The following is an 18,841-nucleotide window of genomic DNA, read 5'->3' on the forward strand; positions in this document are numbered from 1 at the left end:
AGATCGGTTCCGATTTGGATATAGCTCCCATATATATTTTTATCCGATTATAAATTAATTGTGTACCAAATGGGCAATACATGTCCGAATTTAAAAGATACAAATGCTTCGGCATATTTAGTCCTTTGAACTTTAAATTATAATTATAATCATAGCTACTAAATTAGCAAAGTGGTGTAGGGTATCATAAAGTCGGCCCTGCTCGACTTTAAGACTTTCTATACTGGTTTAATAATGTATAACAACACTTGGAAGTCATGGTCATTATGCTACAATGACCTGTGATGATCCCCACCACAAGTTTTAGGTCATGTTTCGCTATGAAGATTAGCGATCTTATTCTCTTTCCGAAGATTATAGGCCAGATTTTCTTGGGTACATTACATTCCCAGGCAGCTGGCCAGTTTTGTTGAAATCTTCCTTGTAATGTTAATGTATCGCACGAAATAAGTGCCGCAAGGGTGGTCCAATTGACTCGAATCTACGTCGTGCCAATTCATCTGCTCTTGCATTACTCGGAACATTGCAATGACTTGGAATCAACAGGGCTTGATGGACGATCTAACTTTTTCCAAAGTTTTCCTACACTCCAAATCTGCCATAGATTTAATAGCGCTTTTTGTGCCGCCTGACTACTGACGTAAATATTCACCGGACTGTTAACTTCAATGTTTCAATAGCTTTTTTAATCGCAAAAATTTCTGTCTGGAATACGCTTCAGTCGTTGCTAATGATGTAGGATATGCCAATGTTTAGGCTATCGCAGAAGACCCCAGCACCCGTCCCACATACCATATTAGAACCATCAGTATAGACAGCTATACCGTACAAAGATGGGTTGTTATGGCTCCAGATATCCATGTCAAGTATGTGAATGTCGAGTGGTTCGAAGTTCAAGCCTGGTGATATGTAGTCACTGGTTTTGACTTCGCCTTTTAAATTTTCTACTCGCAGAGTGTCCAATAGGTTGGCTGCGCCATTGTTTAAGTTCTTTGTGTCTTAGGGCGCACCTGATTGCCTATTACTCTACATAGAGACTTAATAAAGTTAATTTGTGTAGTTTATCTAGTGCGGTCTGAAGTGTGCTCCTAAATGCACCTGTGATAAATAATCATGCGAACTTTATTAATGGCTCCGGATGGCTCAGGATGGTTAACCACCAAACTAGCGCTCTATAGGAGAAAAATTGACACATACGTCCATTTGTATACCCTCCACCATTCTTTGTAGGGTATATTAGCTTTGTCATTCCGTTTGTAACTCCTCGAAATATTCATAAGAGACTCTACTAAGTATATGTAAGTGTAGCGATGTCTGTCTGTCTGTTGTAATCACGCTATCTTTCGAACGAATTGAGATTGAAGGCTAAAATTTTGCATACATGCTTAGTTTACCAGTAGTCAGGTTAAGTTCGTAAATGGGCGATGTCGGTCCACGTCTTCGTATAGCCCCCATATAACGGTACCTCCCGATATTCGGTATTTTCATGATTTTAGCGACCTTATTTACCGGAGTTATTTTAAATTTCATATTTAAAGTTCATAATGGGTACTACAGCCCATTAAAGCAATTTTTGTATGCAGGTCCACCTCTTCGTATAGCCCCCATATGACAGTACCTCCTGATATTCGGTATTTACATGATTTGAGAGGCATTATTTACCGGAATTAGAAGATCTTAATGGTAACTACAACCCATGGCCAAAAATTTCGTATGCCAGTCCACGTCTTCGTAGAGCCCCCATATGACGCTATCTCCCGATTCTCGGTATTTTCATGATTTTTGCGATATTATTCACCGGAATTGTAAGAAATTTCGTATTTATAGTTCGTAATGGGTATTACAGCCTATGATAAAAAAAATTCCGTATATAGGTTCACGTTTTCGTATATCCCCCATATAACGGTACATCCAGATTTTATTTTATTGATTTTAGCGACATTATACACTTGAACTGGTTCAAATTTCGTAATGGGTATTACAGCCTATAAAAAAAATTTGTTAGCAGGTCCACGTCTTCGTATAGTTCACATATAACTGTTTTCATTTAAGTGGTAGTTTTCGGAACTTTTTTAAAATTATTCAAGCTCCTTCCAAATAGTTCGAAGTTTAAGGCCCCAACTTTTCCCTATATAGTTTTTGCCAGAGTAGTGTGCGACTAAGCCTCTTTTCGCGCGCCTTATTATTGCACCTAGATGGTAGTTGAGAAGAGTATCAAAATATTTGGCTTCTGAGGAGAGGGTTAACGCGACTACATTTGTCATTGGTGGTGAAAATTCAGGGAATTGATGTTTCCTCGTGAAGGGGACGAGCATCGTTTTTGATAGGTTTATACCTAGCCAATAAATATCCTCATATATATTGTTTCGAGCATAAAATTTTTTCTACACCAATTTTTTAAACGAGTGGAAAAATATTAGAAATAAATAAAAAACGTAAAAAATAAAAAAAACTGAATGAACGTGTATTTTGACCCCGACGTGATTTGAACACGCAACCTTCTGATCTGGAGTCAGACGCGCTACCGTTGCGCCACGGAGTCTTGTGTTGGCTATCAACTAAACACTGCATACATGCTGTACTATTTATTTGCTGTAGTTGTACTTACTTGAGTGTGTTCGTCTGTTTGTGAGCATTTCAGTTGACAGAATGTTATTAACATTGCTGGGTATTGTGTTAACATAAATCAACATGAACAGTGCTTTGTTAACTGTAGAATGAAAAATGTTGTGACTTTTAACATAACAGTTTTGTGTGAAGAAATTAGACTTTCAAACTATATCAGAAATATAGAGAGTTAAGGTAATATGAAGTTTTTTTGCACAAATTTGATGAAGATTTGTGATTTTATTACCTTTCGGAAATATATAATAAATATATATTTTCATGTAAAGAGCAAAAAGCAATATTCTACAGAGAACCATATTATCTATGTGGGTAGATTCATTCAATCATTTCAAAAATATGAAATATATATAGAATTGGATAAAAACTGATTTGGTCACAGGTCAAGTTTTTGAATAGCTCGGGTATAAAAAGATTGTCCCAGTCGCAATTAAATTCAATTTCTAACGGAATCAATATTCTTTTTTTACTTTTCATTAAGTAAAATTTGTCCCAGTAAAAACTTTTCTCTATAGGTCTAGTATTTGCAATAACCTCCACACAGAAATGTTTCTTCCGACATCTGGCATGTTGAAGGTTTCCGCATCAAGAATGACACTATCCTTTCTTTCGATATTTTCAAAATCCTTGTTCATTTTTCCATCCAAGTGGCTGTAATTTGATGTTTTGAAATCACAACGAGTAGAAAAAATTCCTCGCATAAATTACACAACATAGCATTTTATAAAATGCGATATGACTTCTCGAATTCCTTCAAACATGGCACATTGCAATATTTGTAACACCCTCAGTCATATGGCTACACAGGTCTCTCTGGACCAAATCCGTTTCATGACATTTGGAGTCGATGTAGAGATGTTCGTTCGTCCGTTTGTCTGTGTGGCGTATCTGAATTGCTCCAAATCGAGTCCGGAGATGGGTAACATCCACTCCTTCCGGTGCCTCCCCCATAAAAGCTCAACATTTTCAAAGAAAACGATTTGCCTCATAGAAAGAAAAAGGATGATTCGATTTATATTGGCCCACTCCATCAAGTACCTCCCAGCCAAAATGTCCAAATTTTGGAATAATTATATCTCTAATAAAATTCAAAATAAGCATCAGGTTTTTTTTTTTTTCAAATTTCATATATCCCATTATTTTTAATAACGCAAGATCTGGTATGAAGAAAGGGGTCAACATTTTGATCAATAATGAAGCTCATATAACGCGGAATGAGCATCTGATTACTTTCAAACCAGGCACATCTCAATACATCTATAAACAAAAGATCTGTTATAAAGATGGTGGTGATCGGACCATTCCTTCTGGTACATCCCACTCAAAGGGTCAACGCTTTGAATAACCAAAACGATCATAAAATCCGAAATAAGCATTAAGTTCTCTTTAAATTTTGAACATTCAATTTTTTCTTCTAACACAAGATCTGCTGTGAAGATAGGATATATGACTCCATTCCTTCTGGTACCTCCCCGACGGAGGGTCAAGTTTTTGAATATGAAGCTCATAAAACGTGAAATTAACATCCGATTCCATTCAGACTTGGTACATCTCAATATTTCCATCAACACAAAATCTGTTATAAATATGGTAGAGATCGGACCATTTCTTCTTATATCTCCCTCACATAGGATACAAGATTTTGAAAAACAAAAAGCTCAAACGGCATCCAGCTCTCTTCAAATTTCACACATACAAACATTTTTGCTAACATAAATTAGCAACATAAGTTGTGAAGATGATATCTGGGAACCCCTTCTGGTACCTCATCTACAGTTACATTAGGGTCTATACGACTACATGGACCTGCATAGGTAACTTTTGTCATAAGCCATTACAATATTCTAGTTCGAAATCGGAATCGAAATATTCTAGAAAAATCGGTGAATAATGTAGCTAAAATCATCAAAATACCAAATATCGGGAGGTACCGTTACATGTGGCCTATACGAAGACGTGGACCTGCACAGACAATTTTCTGTCTTTGGCTGTAGCATCAACTACGAACTTTAAATACCAAACTTGAAACAATTCGGGTGAATAATGTCGCTAAAATCTTCAAAATACCGAATATAGGGAGGACATCAATTCTTCAATTCGTTCGGCTGCTGGCTGCTCTATCTTACCTTTTTATTGTACCATGGGCAAAACCGACTGATATTTTTGAACTTGTTTATTTTAACTTTTGAACAATATTGACTATATTAAAGCCTTTAGTTAGCTTGTGGAATATGCTTCATTAGTCAATAACAAATTTCTATCCTCAACTTCAAATTTATTAAATTTTCAGAATTATTTTTGTTTTCTTCATATATCGATATTTTTTACTAACATTTTATGTTCTTTTTTGTTTCATATATATTTTTTTAATATGCCATTGGTCACCATTTTGCATTACATTTTGTGTTAACTTTGGACAATACCTCTAATTGAATTCTCATGCAACCCACACTTCAACAAACATCACCACCACCACCACCAAAAAACCACCCACCATTGTCAACTCACATAAAAATTCAAAATCATCATCTACACAAACACCAACCACATTGTTGTTGTTGTTGCTATTGTTTTGTATTGCGGCTATCTACAAAACATTACCATACTTTTAGCAGAATTGCGGTCCCGAGGTGCAATGGATCGACAATCAAAGGCCATTATTCGCAGTAGCCCTACGCATGGACTCCACGGTCCATACGGCCGATCAACATCTGCATAATTTCTTTGTCCACTGTGAGCGGCTGCTGGAAGGTGGTAAAACGACAGCTATGCCTGCCGAAACCGAAACCTGTAAAATTCTTAAAGCTGCCCATGCCATTGACATAACAACGCTCATCAATTATTTGCCCACGCTGCTAAATGAGCTCTTCACACTGTTGGTGCACACGCAATCCGAGGAGGTGGGCCTAAACATCATCCGTTTGCTGATCAATATCATACACATTATCACCGAGGATGCTGGACGCAAGGAATTGCTAAGTTCCTATGTCACATATGTCTTCCATGCTCCCTACTATTCGCAGAAAATCACACGCACTGTCCATGGAGAGCTGTGCCGACACTTGCCAACTATTTTACATCCCAACAATACGGACTTTTTGGTGGTCCATAAATTTATGCGATTTTCGAATATATTTTTCGATTTGATAATTAAGAGTATGGCCCAGCATTTGCTTGACACCGGAAGGATTCGAATGCTGCGCAATGAACGATTTCCGAAGGAGTTTCCCACACGGGTGGAGACTTTGGTTAAGGTGTTGATACCCTATTTGGTATCGCGCTACAAGGATTTGCCGGTGGAGACCCAGTATTTAAATAAATCCCTATCGCAATTCATAAGAAAATGCCTAACGTTTATGGATAGAGGATTTGTATTCAAATTGATACGCTATTATATGGAACAATTCTCGCCGGGTGATCCCCGGGTGCTGCAGGAATTCAAATTCAATTTCCTGCAGGAGATATGCCAACACGAACACTATGTGCCATTTAATTTGCCTTTTGTTATGAATCCGAAAAATCGGCCACCCGAAATGATGCAACATTTCAATTTGACGGAGGAATTTTGTCGGCAGCACTTTTTGTCTGGTTTGCTGCTGCAGGAGTTGAAGAGTAGTCTCAATGAAATTGGCCATGTTCGGCGACATGCCTTGAAGGTATTGAAAAATCTACTGGCCAAACATGAGCTGGATGATCGCTATCAAAATCGTGGCCAATTGTCGCGTATTGCACTGCTCTATGTGCCTTGGCTGGGTATTGTCATGGATAATATACAACGCATTAATGACCTGGCTGAGGTCTGCACACCCAATGGGCATGTCTATGCAGATTCTGCGTCGTACACCCAACGTCTGTCCTGTTCCAGCAGCTATGTCTTTGGCAAAGATTCCACTTTGAATTCCAGTACCTCAACGCCTAGGGGTAAAAATCGGGCCACACTACACATCGATCATCCCAGTCCTTTGCGAGCCTCGGTGCACATCAAGGAGACCAACTATTTTGCGGCCATTGCCACGGGTAATATTATCAGCAATGGATGTTCTGATTCCTCACTGAATTCCCTTAACTCGGATTCACAAAATTCCCAGGACACCACCTTGGGTGCCACCACAAATGGTAATCACACCACAGCGACCGGGGATTGCAATGAAGTGGCCCTTCGAAATGGCCATAATCGTTCCATCAGCGTCTCCCACACCCTGGTCCAGCAAAGATTCGATAAATTTTCACAATCTGAGAGTCGAGATTTTTTGCTGGGTTTCCTGTTTGTCATCAAATATTTGTCGCAGGAACAAATGATTGGCTGGTGGCAGAATTGCAATGAGACCGAAACGCTTAACTTCTTCAGCATCTTGGAGTTGTGTCTCTTGCAATTCCGCTATGTTGGCAAAAAGAATCTCAACATGAATGAGGACTCGAAGGATGCCCGTGCATTGAGGGCAGCCAAGGCCAGTACTTTGCCAGCTAGATGCTCACCAGCCAATTTGGAGAGCAATGGCTCCGGCCAACCGGGCATTCATGAAACCGGCACATTAAATCACCCTCAGACACGTGAAAATCTGCTGGACGAAACGGCGAGAAATCAGAGGGCTCTATACGAATCGAATTTGGCAACGGAGATTGGCATGATAATACTCGATTGTCTGGGTTTGTTTTCGGTACAATTCCGCCACAAGCTGATAGACAGTTTAATACTGCCCAAATTGGCCCGGGTCTATTTGAAATTCCTGCAATTGGGTCAATCTGAGTCGTTGTCAAAGCATGTCTTTGCCGCCCTGAGGGCTTTCATCAACAACTTTTCACCGGCCTTTTTCAAGGGCAATGCCATTCTGTGCGGCCAAATGGTCTATGAACTGCTAAAGGCCTGTGACAGCCGTCTGGTGCAGATACGCCATGAATCCTGTGCCGTTTTGTATTTGCTGATGCGTAGCAACTTCGAATTCAGCGGCCGTAAGGGCCTGACAAGGGTGCATCTGCAAGTCATCATTTCCGTTTCACAAATGATAGGCAATGTCATTGGCCTCAACAATGCCCGCTTCCAGGAAAGTCTCTCCATAATCAATAGCTATGCCAACAGTGATAAGGCCATGAAAGGCACCGGCTTCCCCATGGAAGTTAAGGATCTTACAAGGCGTGTTCGGACAGTATTAATGGCCACGGCTCAAATGCAGGCCCATCACATGGATCCGGAAAGATTACTGGAACTACAATATTCCTTGGCAAATTCCTATGCCTCAACGCCTGAGTTACGACACACATGGTTGGTCACCATGGCCCGCAATCATGAGCAAAACGGCAACCTGTCGGAGGCGGCCTGTTGTCATCTACACATAGCAGCCCTAATGTCGGAATATCTGCGACTTAAAGGTAGCTGTAACATTAAATGGGGTTCCTCGGCATTTGCCAAAATTTCACGTAACATTCATCGGGATGAGCAGGGTCTTAAGCTGGATGCCGGATCACAAGATTCTCAGTACACCGAGCAAATGCTTTTGGAACAACTCAAGCAGTGTGCCCTGTTTTTGGACACAGCGGAAAGGTATGAATGTTTGGGTGAACTATATAAGCTCATAATGCCCATCTATGAGAGGACACGAAACTACAATGATCTGCAGGAATCGCATGAACATTTGGCCAAGGCATATGCCAAGATAATTGAAGTTAATCGTTCCGGCAAACGTATGCTGGGCAGATTTTACCGAGTGGTATTTTATGGCATGGTGAGTTTGAGAATGATTTTGGGAAATTGAAATACAAATTTTAATTTTTTCTCTCTCTTTTGCAGATGTACTTCGAAGAGGATCATGCTGTCGAGTATGTCTATAAGGAACCTAAACTTACCTCATTGAGTGAAATTTCCGAGCGTCTGGCTAAACAGTATAAGGAGAAATTTGGTGCTGATGTGGTGAAAATGATAATGGATTCATCGCCGGTAAGTTGGTACTTTGAATATAAATTTGGAAATTGGGTAATTTATTTACGAATCCTTGCCTGTTTCAAACAGTTGATATATGTCGGTGAGATATCCGAAATCCTCAAAAAGGAGAAGCCTCAGTCCATCGGAAATATCAAATACATCCACTGTAATTTTTTATGGCATAGCGGTGATAGCCGATGATATAAAAAAATTGAAAAACATGATTGGCAAATTGCCTCTTGAAATTTAGCTGTTGGAGGGTAAGGGTTAATTCGTATTAAAAGTACTTTAACATGGGTTTTTGGTCTGAAAGACAACATATTAGTTAGTGTTTTTGGAATCATATATTTCTTAGGTGGTTTACAATTGATGAGAGGCATTAGATCAAATTGAATTCTGAAATTGAATTGTACATTTTTGGTAGCAAATAACCTTCAGGTCGTTCAAATTTAATTCGTACTAAAAAGGACTCAAAATTTTACTCTGGTGTCCAAATTCTATACTCTCCGATATTATTGGTGGGTACCAACCACTGTTCTGCTAGGGATATAACTCTTAAACTGGAAAGCGACTTAACCATGTTCCCGGATCTCAATCTTAGATTTCATGTGAAAATTAGAAATTCCTCTCAATCTGTCTGGAACTCAATGAAAATGTTAAAAATATAAATCGCACTTAAAGCCAATGGCGTTCACAGTTAATTCCAAATTCTGTATATTGTAATACAGGGTGAGATGAAAAAAAACTGCAACCATCTTCAGACTGCAGTCATTTCTAATCCACACGTCTGACAGCTGTTAAAATTATTCCACATGACAGCTCATTGTATTGTTTACAAGCGTACAAATGTATTTTGGCGAGAATTTTCCAGAAAAAAAGTTATTCGTGATGGAATTCAAGCATGATAGTGAGATTTATTTATATTTTCCTGGAAAACCACAAGTGGCTACCGTTAGAGCACTCCAGCACTTAAATGTGAATATATCTTTTGTATCTCGTCTCATACCATCGCTCGTTACCGTGATACTGGTAGCGTAGACCGACGTCAAGGAAGTGGACGAAAGAAAACAGCAACATCCGCAGAAATGGTTCGAAAAGTAAAGAAGCGACTTGATCGAAACCCGCGTCGCAGTGGCCGAAAAATGGCTGGTGAGCTGAACATATCGCAATATTTCATTCGACAAATATTGATAAATGAGCTCGGGGTAAAGCCATTGAAATTCCCAAAAGTGCAAGAACGTACACCTCAAGGGAAAGAAAATAGACTCAAAAGCCCTAAAAAGTTGCTTCGCTTGACCGAATGTGGTGAACAGCCGAATTTGGTTTTCTCCGATGAGAAAACATTCATTGTCCAGCAGTTTGTAAACAAACAAAATGATCGTGTTTACTACCCAAAGAGGTCAGTTGAAAATGTGAACCTTCAGTTGGCCATCAGAACTCAAGCACCGGCCATGGTGCTGGTGTGGGCCGCCATAACAGCCGATGGTCGCTCTCCGCTCGTATTAATCTAACGTGGCATCAGAGTAAATGCCGAATATTATCGCGAAAATATTCTGGAGGGAGTATTGAAGTACGCAAATATTTTGGCCGCAGACTTTGGACATTAAAACAGGACTCAGCACCATCGCACTCAGCACGACCAATCCAAGAATGCTTACAAAATGAGGTTCCCTGCTTCATTTCCAGCGCACAATGGCCACCAAAATCTCTGGATACCAATCCGTTGGACTATTGTGTCTGGTGTATTTTGGAAAATAAGGTTGGCACTAAAAAATACCAAAGAGTCGATCACCTCAAGCAAGCGCTTCGCCGGGAATGGGCCAAAATACCGCAGAGCAACATTCGGGCAGCGTGCAACGGTTTGATTGGCCGTTTCATGGCCACAATTCGTGCCAAAGGTGACAAATTCGAACAAATCTAAACTTATTCTAAAATTTGATGCGGTTTCCGACATTTCTTGCTTTCATTCAATAAAATTAAAAAAAAAAGTAAAAATATTGCTGCTGTTTTTTTATCTCACTCTGTATCTGCCAACCCCTTCTGGTACCTCAAACACAAAGTGTCAACATTTCCAATACTTATATCTGTCATAACATGCGAAACAATTGGGCGATTCCTTACAAATTGCTATATCTAAATATTTCTCTTAACCAGAAATCTGTCATGAATATGTAATTTATCGGAATTTATGATTTCGCATAAAATTTGCTATAAATGTTCGATTTCCTTCAAATTTTGCACATACTATGAATTTTACCTGCATTATATGAAGTATTAAAATAGAATACTTCGGTCCGCTATATCTGTTACCTCACACATATTTTCATATTTTCCAAAAATTTGCACATATCTCATATAAAGTTTAGGAAGGATCCAAATTCGACACATTGTAATATTTTTATCAGTCTTAGGTCAGATTCGAATTGGTCACCTTCCCCATTAAGGGTCAACAGTTTGAATAATCAGAACTCAAGGGTGGGAGTATACGTTTGTCGGCAAAACCGACTGACACTATTTTACTTGTTTTTTATACCAAATGTCAATATCTAAGATGTATTCTAAATTTAGTAATTTGTAGTACTTTTGGTACATTTCTAGTCCGAATTTCCAAAAACCCAGTCTTATCTCACCACTACCCACCAACATTGACCTACATACAATATTTCAAGATTCTAGCTTCATCCGTTTCGGCTGGCCGTTGATGAATCTGCCAGTCACTAATTTTTTCTCTAATATATAAAGGATAATCTTACTCCGTATATGAAGGATAATCTTAAAAAATGCCCCATTCAACTATGCTATTGAATGAAGCCCATCATTTACTCATTATCACATTATTATTATCCTCAACATTATCCTTACATTATCCAAAATTAGTAGTTTCAATTCAATTTCGGGAGAAGTGATATTTTATTGAGACATACAAAAGTTAATGAAATAAAAAATCATGCATGAAAATATTTAGCTCAGGATTATCGGGAAACAAACTTCGACGCTACAATTTACAATACATAAATTTAGCCAATAGTGCGGAATGGGATGGGTAATCGAGGTCAGCTTACTTTTTGGGTTTCCGTTTTACGTAAGTTGGAGGCCACAGTGGAACGTGGAGTTTTTGGCAGTGATTCTTTGGATTTATTATTTTTTGTCGGGGCCAAAGTTTTATTTATTGGAGCTACAGAATTGAGGGCAGCTTTTGAGAAACTAAAAAATAGATTAAATTTTAGAATTAATTTATCTAATCAAGAGTGTTTAGCATTACCGAACACCATAACTTTTGTCCGACGAACTATTTGATTTAATTGAGGCAGCATCTTTTGGTGTATTATTTCCCGAAGAAGACATGGGTCTTGATGACTGCAGGGGAGATGTAGATAATTTATTTTTTAAAATTGGTTTTGTTATGCTTGATGCGGATGAAAGTCGTGTTGGAACCCCAGATTTTTGTGAATGATCCCATTTTGCGGGAATTTTCTTTATGGCTCCATTTGTTTTATTTACTGGAATTTTGTTGCCCATATTTGAATTTGGTTTTATTATACGTGCATGTTTTTTGCTCTCAGTTACGATTTGTTGCCCAAACTCAAAGTTTGCTTGCGATTCTATTTGAAATTTGTAAAACATTAAACCTTTTAGTTTCTCAAGAATGGAAATCGTTTGTTCCACGGGCCAAAACGTGACAGAATAACTTTTAAAAACTTTCTCCTGCAGGCTGACTTTTTGTTCGGGCCTTGAACGCCAGGACCTGACATAATTTGGATAAAATTCTTTGGCATTTGGATTTAGATTCGATATAATTTGACGTTGAAATGATTCTCCGGAATTTATATTGATCACCGTTCCTTGTTGTCTCCACATTCCGCCAAAGTAGTACAGATTTAGATTGGTTTTACGGTGAAATATTTAGTTATTATTGAAATGAAATGTGTTTTGGAGAGAAAAAATAAATGGAAACTAAATTTGAAAACAAATTTATTTGACTTGTTTGTAGTTGTCTCACGTTTGACATTTAGTTTTGTATGCAATGTGGTTATAAGATATCCAAATATATTTAATTTTTATTCGTTTGACTTCTTCTTCTACAGGTCGTTGTCAACGATTTGGATCCCAAGCTGGCTTACATTCAAGTGACCCATGTGATACCCTTCTTTACAAAAGATGAACTCGATCAAAGACTGAATGAATTCGAACAGAATCATGATGTGGATACATTTATGTATGAGACACCATTTACAAAGTCGGGTGCGGCCCGCGGTTCGGTGGAAGAGCAATGGAAGCGTAAAACTATTATTAAAAGTGAGTATAAAGCTGAAATAAAGCTGTATTACCCATATTGAAAAACGTTTGAAAATTATTAGATTGCGTTGATAAAAAATAAAATATTTATATTTTTATCTTAATTTTAAAATTGTGCACACCCGCAACCATTATGGCATGAGCCTGATAAGGCCTTGTAAAAAATCGCAATTGGTCTTCTATGAATGTAAAATACCTTCCCTTTTTAATTCATGTATAGATGTGAGTTATTTTCAAAAGGATCTATGACCTTCTGGGATATAAGACCTTTTTTATACCCTCAGCTAGATGGCTAGAGAGGGTATATATCAATTGATACGGACAAAACAAATAACGGTTTTAGACCGTAGGTCTCTTTGGGTCAAACACCGTTTCAGGACATTTGGAGTCGATCTAGCGATGCCCGTCCGTTTGTCTGGCTGGTGCGCACGATAACTTTCGAAGGGAGTATCTGATTTGGCCCAAACTTGGTAAATGGTAATATTATTATCAAACTGAGTTGGATATGGTCAATATCGGTCCACATAAAGAGAAAGGATAATCCTCAATCAATCAATTTTGCTCCAAATTTGCAAATCCCAATATCAAATCAAGTACCTCGCCCACAAAGGGTTAACGCGAGTCACACAGGCCAATTTCGTTTTTGTCGCCAATAGCAAAGACTCTCGAGGCTTTACTCCTCCCCAGTATCAGAGGAAGCTAATCAGTTGCTAACCATCAACACGTTTTCCGTCCGTTACATAGGACCACAACAGCATATCCACACATATCAGTCGAGGACTCAACCAGCACAGGCCGTGCCATAGAACAGCAGTGGTGACTCATGATCTATCAAAGGCCTTTGATACGGTCAACCATGCCACGCTGATCGAGAACGTTGAAAATACTACCCTCCGGCCAAGTTAGAAACATTGAATAGTCAATTATATGTGTGGACACCAGTCGTACGTGGAATTCCGGAACAAGAAGTCCAAGCCCCGTAGAGTGAATCAGGAAGTTGCCCAAGGTGGGGTGATATCTCCGGAACTGGTAAACCTCTACCTTTCCGGAATTCCGCGCCCTCCAGACGGCATCAAGATCGGAACATATGCGAATGACTACGATAATGGTGTCGGGTACTTTAGTTTATCACATATTTGTCAGGGTGAACAGCTATCTCGCGGAGCTTGCTGCCCTGCTTCCATGAGAGGAATATGAAAATATCCGCCACTAAATCAACGGCCACACTATTTACCACATGGAGTGCGGAGATGAGAACACAGGTGAATGTGCAGGTCGAGGGGCACATAATTCCGACAACTAACTACAGAAATAAGCATCTGGTTCTCTTCAAATAACACACATCACAATATTTTTATCGGTCCACTCCTTCTAGTACCTTCTCCACAAAGCGTCAGAATTTTGAATATTTATGAAGCTTATAAAACGCGAAATTAATATCCGACTTCATTCGGACTTGGCATATCTCAATATTTCTATCAACACAAGATATGTTATAAAGATGGTAGAGATCGGACCATTCCTTCTGGTACCTCCCCCACATGGGGTTCAAAATTTTAAAAAACGAAACGTTCAAAAAAAAAAAAAAAAAAAAACGAAATATGCATCCAAGTCTCTTCAAATTCCACACATGATATGCTATGATGATATGATATATATCTGCGAACACCTTCTCGTACCTAACCAACAATTTTCAATACTTTTATCTGGCATAAGTTCAAATTCGGATGTTTTCAAAATGTTTATTTCAACGTATGCATCGACAAAATCTAGAGTTTTTGTAGCGAAATAATCCTTTAGAGATATATAGTACATGATTTTGAAAAGAAGTGTTGAACTTTCATTCAGTTATCGCGGTTTTCAATTATTTATTCAAAATAAATGCAAAAAGTTGTTTGATTTTTTATTGTTTTGATACTAATTTTGACATTACAAGCCAAACAGGTATACCTCTATACTTGCAATTTTTTCAAAGTTGACCTACCTTCTCTTCATTGTACCATGCTTGTTCCCCTGTAATTATTGAAAATATAGAATTTTGTCTCACAGTGTTTTCAAATCTCACAAGTTTTCAATGGGGTCTTTTGTCTTTAAGCCAACTATGAACATAATTTTAAAGGTCTATGCGGTTTTCAATCAAAAAAACATTTTTAGGTCTATCTGATTTTCTATTGACTAAAAAATAATTTAATTTTTCTCTTCATTGATGCCAAATACGTATAAAAATCTTCTGTCTGTATATAATTTTCCAGATTCACTTTCTTCCTCATTGAATAAAAAATCATAATTTTCAATATCTCCCATTTATATCGCATTTTCAATATTTACTCCCATTTCTCTTTTCAGCTACCTACTCGTTTCCTTACGTTTTGAAACGTATACCGGTGAAATCAAGAGAAATTATTGAACTGAGTCCCATTGAGGTGGCCATTGATGAAATGCAAACCAAGGTTTCAGAACTGGGTGAGACCATATTACCGCCGGCTGATGTAAAGAAATTGCAACTGCGGCTTCAAGGTAGTGTGGCGGTACAAGTTAATGCCGGTCCCCTGGCATATGCTCAGGCATTTTTGGATCCCAAAGTCATTAATAATTTTTCCGTGGATCGTGTTGAAGATTTGAAAGATGTTTTCAGGTAAATTCCAAAAAATAAAACTATAAAAAACACCCAAATAATTGTTTAATTTTCTTTCTTTCAGGGACTTCATTGGTGTCTGCCACACCGCACTGCAGCTGAATGCCCGCATGATAAGCAGCGATCAAAAGGAATATCACAATGCCCTGAAGGAGAATTATCAGAAAATGTGTCAAGAATTGGGTGAACTATTGGATGAGTCATTCCAGCCGCTGGAGGATAGCGCAAATAATACACAACGCAATAGCATGGCATTGTTTAATGCCATTAGCGGAACTTCGAACAATTCAAGTACTGCCTAAACCAATTATGTTTTCTCTCTTTCGTTTTTGTGTAGTAGTACTTTAAGCTAGAAGAAAACAGGAAAAAAATATCCATCAAGGAAACAAACTAAAGAATTTTTTCAGAAATATGTAGTTTAGTTTATAATAATTATTAGTCTATGTCAATGTAATGGGAGACGAGGTGTCGAGTGAATGTTTGGTGGAATGGATGATTGAATGAATGCATGCGTGTGTGTCTGTGTCTTGATATCAAAATATGTGTTACTAACTTAAAAAAAAAATATGAAGATAAAAAACAACATTCAAAACGACTCAAAATAATATCTACTAAACCGAAATACTCCATAGATGTATTCTCTAGAAATGTAAACGTATATACATATATTTTTCTCACATTTATATATTTTCGTAATTAACCCACTTTTTTGTACTCCTAACTCCTGCTGTTGTGTCTGAAGGGTTTTTTTTTTCAAATAACTTTTTAAAAACATAATTTATTTCTCATGAAATCTACTCAACTGCACCACTGTACGAAAATGGTTTTCCATTTAGAGAAAATCTGTATTAGGCCTTGGGTCTGTAGGAGGCGCGATAAAGGGCTTGTTTCTGTATGACGATACGAATATTTATACGAAAGAAGAATGCAATTCCAAATAAGTCCTTCATAATTCTCTCTGATATTTAACTTCAACACCTTCCACCTAGTCCATAGACTTTCTGACGATAAAAATATTTATATGGACCATTAGATCGCCTACCAAACTTCTTAAGATTTGGTATAGTCGCCATATAACGGTTTCTCACGATATTCGGTATTTTAATGACTTTCGCCAAGGTTTTTGTCAAGGATTTGTCTAAAAATTGGTATTTGTAAGTCATAATGAGCTCTAGCTTCGGTGGCGAAACTTTGTATGCATAGGTTTCCCCGTTTCCGTTTTGGTATGGCCCCCATATAACGGGCTCACACACTTTATATATATGTTTTAAGTTTAACAGCATTATCCAAAGGGTCTTACTGTTATTTGTTGTTTAAAATAGAACACGTTTGAATTCCGCATCCTTAATATAAAAATGTTTTCTCTACCCAATGGTGGTGGGCCCGGGCGAACCTATATTTTTTACTTGATTTCATTCGCCCCCATTCAATATTTATGAAATACTTCTAATTCCCTTTCCATTAATCGAAAATTTGTAGAAAATCTTCAATATTAAGAACTGCTATTTATAGAAGACCGATCGCATCTAAAAGGAAGCTATGGAAGAAAAAATGCAACATTTTAAAAGGACATAGTTTACAGATTTTCAGTACAGAAGATACCTCATGTTTATGGTCTCTTTCAGATTAGAAGGCCTTCTTAGGTCTTCTATAAGTGGAAGACTAATTCTAATTTGTTCTTTTTTGCAAAAAAAAAAAAAAAAAAAAAAAAACGTAAAAAAGCAGCGAAGTTTGGCCGGGCCGAACTTTAAATACCCTCCACCATTTGGAAAGAACTTGAAAATTTTCAAAAAAAATTCGGAAAGTACCACTTAAATGAACACCGTTATATACGGACTATACGAAGACGTGGACCTGCATATGCAATTTTTTGTCATAGACCATTACGAACTTCAAATACGAAATTAAAATCATGAAAGTACCGTATATCGGGAGGTACCGTCATATGGGGGCTATACGAAGACGTGTACCTCCATGGTCCATTTACAAACTTAATCTGCCTTCTGGTAAACTATGCATGTATGCAAAATTTAAGCCTTCTATCTCAATTCGTTCGAAAGATAGCGTGATTACAGACAGACAGACGGACAGACAGACGTTAATTCGTCTTAGAATTTTACGCTGATCCCTCCATAGAATGGTGGAGGATACAAAACCTTTTTGAAAATCCTAGATAGAAAGAAAACATTTCAGTTATTCTAAAAGGAAGACTATAAAGAGAAAGAAAATTCAGGACTTCTTTTTAGGCCTCTAATGTATACTTGACCTTTTCAAAGAAAAATAATCCTCGAGAGAAGACCTTTCAGTTCTTCTATGGATGGAAGACCTTTTAAATGCCTTCTGAAGCAATGCCCTTTTGAGGTATAGAAGATCCATATTAGGTCTCCTATGTACAGAAGGACTGTAGGAAGCTCCTAAAAATTGCCTTTCTTATTTATGGATCGCTTATAAAGGGTCTTTATATACAAAAGACTTTTGATAGTCCATCAATCTCACTTGGAGATTCGTTTGGATATAGAAAACCTGGGGCCAAATTCTCCCGCTTGGTTTTGAACACTCTTCAATCGAAATGAATTTGTGTATCAAGCACATGAATAAATTCATTTCGATTGAAAAGACAATTTTACAATTTTTTACAGAAAATGTATTAACAACAGTTCGGTTAAGTTAAGTTAACGATCTTCTTAAATGGTGCCTGTCTTTAAAAGATACCTCAAAAATATTCTTTCTATCTATTGAAGACTCGAAAAATTGTCTATGTGTAGATGACTTCTTGAAGGACTTTCTTTCTAGAAAGCCTTTACAAATTAAAGACAAATATGGAAGGTGAAGAATTGCGAGAGGTACTTTGTTTATGTAAGATCTGTAAAGAATCCCTGTCCATGGAAGAATCTAAAAGATTTTCTGATTATTAAAGTTATTTTAATGTTTGGATAATAGTAAAGAAATGTAAAAGGTGTCAACATTTCTAAAATGAAATCAGCTTTATGGTCCAGTATTAAACCAGCTGATGGCGATGAATGAGAGGCCCATAACAATCTTCTTGGCTCGTTATCGATATCCTTAAAAAAGAATCTTAGAAAAGTACAGTTGGTGTGGTGTTTCCTATCACTTTTCCGACCCTAGTGTTATTTGTTTCATATTCTAAAAAAACCCTTCTCTAATCCTGGTGATGGTTTTGTATATTATTTATAGGATTATAGTAAGTAGTTAAACAAAAACTTTGTGATGGTGTGGATTTTTTGTAAACAAAAAATTGAAAACGTAACAAAAAAAAAAAAATTGGAACCAAAGTGGTGAAATGATTTGCTATGAAATGTAATTGTTGTTTTTTAAATTAATAATGAATTGTTTTTTTATTTTTTAAT

General features: G+C 37.5%; 2 protein-coding genes and 1 non-coding gene across 6 annotated transcripts in view; 1 reads left to right on the forward strand and 2 right to left on the reverse strand.

Moving 5' to 3' along the window:
- The window catches only part of LOC101890669 (dedicator of cytokinesis protein 9), an 87,314-nt gene that overhangs the window by 67,279 nt on the left and 1,194 nt on the right, over nucleotides 1–18,841 (forward strand). For 2 of the 4 annotated variants that reach the window (XM_059121177.1, XM_059121178.1), the window contains 5 exons: nucleotides 5,238–8,345; nucleotides 8,411–8,557; nucleotides 12,628–12,838; nucleotides 15,185–15,473; nucleotides 15,538–15,764. In XM_059121177.1, the coding sequence (XP_058977160.1) occupies nucleotides 5,238–8,345; nucleotides 8,411–8,557; nucleotides 12,628–12,838; nucleotides 15,185–15,473; nucleotides 15,538–15,764 (3,982 nt within the window). Of the gene's footprint in view, nucleotides 1–5,237; nucleotides 8,346–8,410; nucleotides 8,558–12,627; nucleotides 12,839–15,184; nucleotides 15,474–15,537; nucleotide 18,841 lie in introns of those variants that run through there. The other 2 variants (XM_059121179.1, XM_059121180.1) reach the window with 2 other exon arrangements.
- TRNAW-CCA (transfer RNA tryptophan (anticodon CCA)) lies at nucleotides 2,471–2,542 on the reverse strand. Its single transcript has one exon. It is a non-coding gene; the product is annotated as a tRNA-Trp (tRNA).
- Nucleotides 11,431–12,539, reverse strand: LOC109613143 (uncharacterized). Its single transcript, XM_020037683.2, has 2 exons — nucleotides 11,805–12,539; nucleotides 11,431–11,746 (listed from the first exon to the last, which is right to left on the reverse strand). The coding sequence occupies exons 1-2, from the start codon at nucleotides 12,398–12,400 to the stop codon at nucleotides 11,596–11,598; spliced, it is 747 nt and encodes a 248-aa protein (XP_019893242.2). The 5' UTR covers nucleotides 12,401–12,539; the 3' UTR covers nucleotides 11,431–11,595.

Source organism: Musca domestica, unplaced genomic scaffold (assembly GCF_030504385.1).
Source record: "Musca domestica strain aabys unplaced genomic scaffold, Musca_domestica.polishedcontigs.V.1.1 19, whole genome shotgun sequence".
NCBI lineage: Eukaryota > Metazoa > Arthropoda > Insecta > Diptera > Muscidae > Musca > Musca domestica.

Bases quoted from the DNA above. Each gene is read 5' to 3' on its own strand.
- LOC109613143 (XM_020037683.2), bottom strand. From the start codon at position 12,400: ATGTGGAGACAACAAGGAACGGTGATCAATATAAATTCCGGAGAATCA. The intron at 11,747-11,804 runs GTAATGCTAAAC...TCTATTTTTTAG, and splicing joins GACAAAAGTTATGGTGTTCG to TTTCTCAAAAGCTGCCCTCA.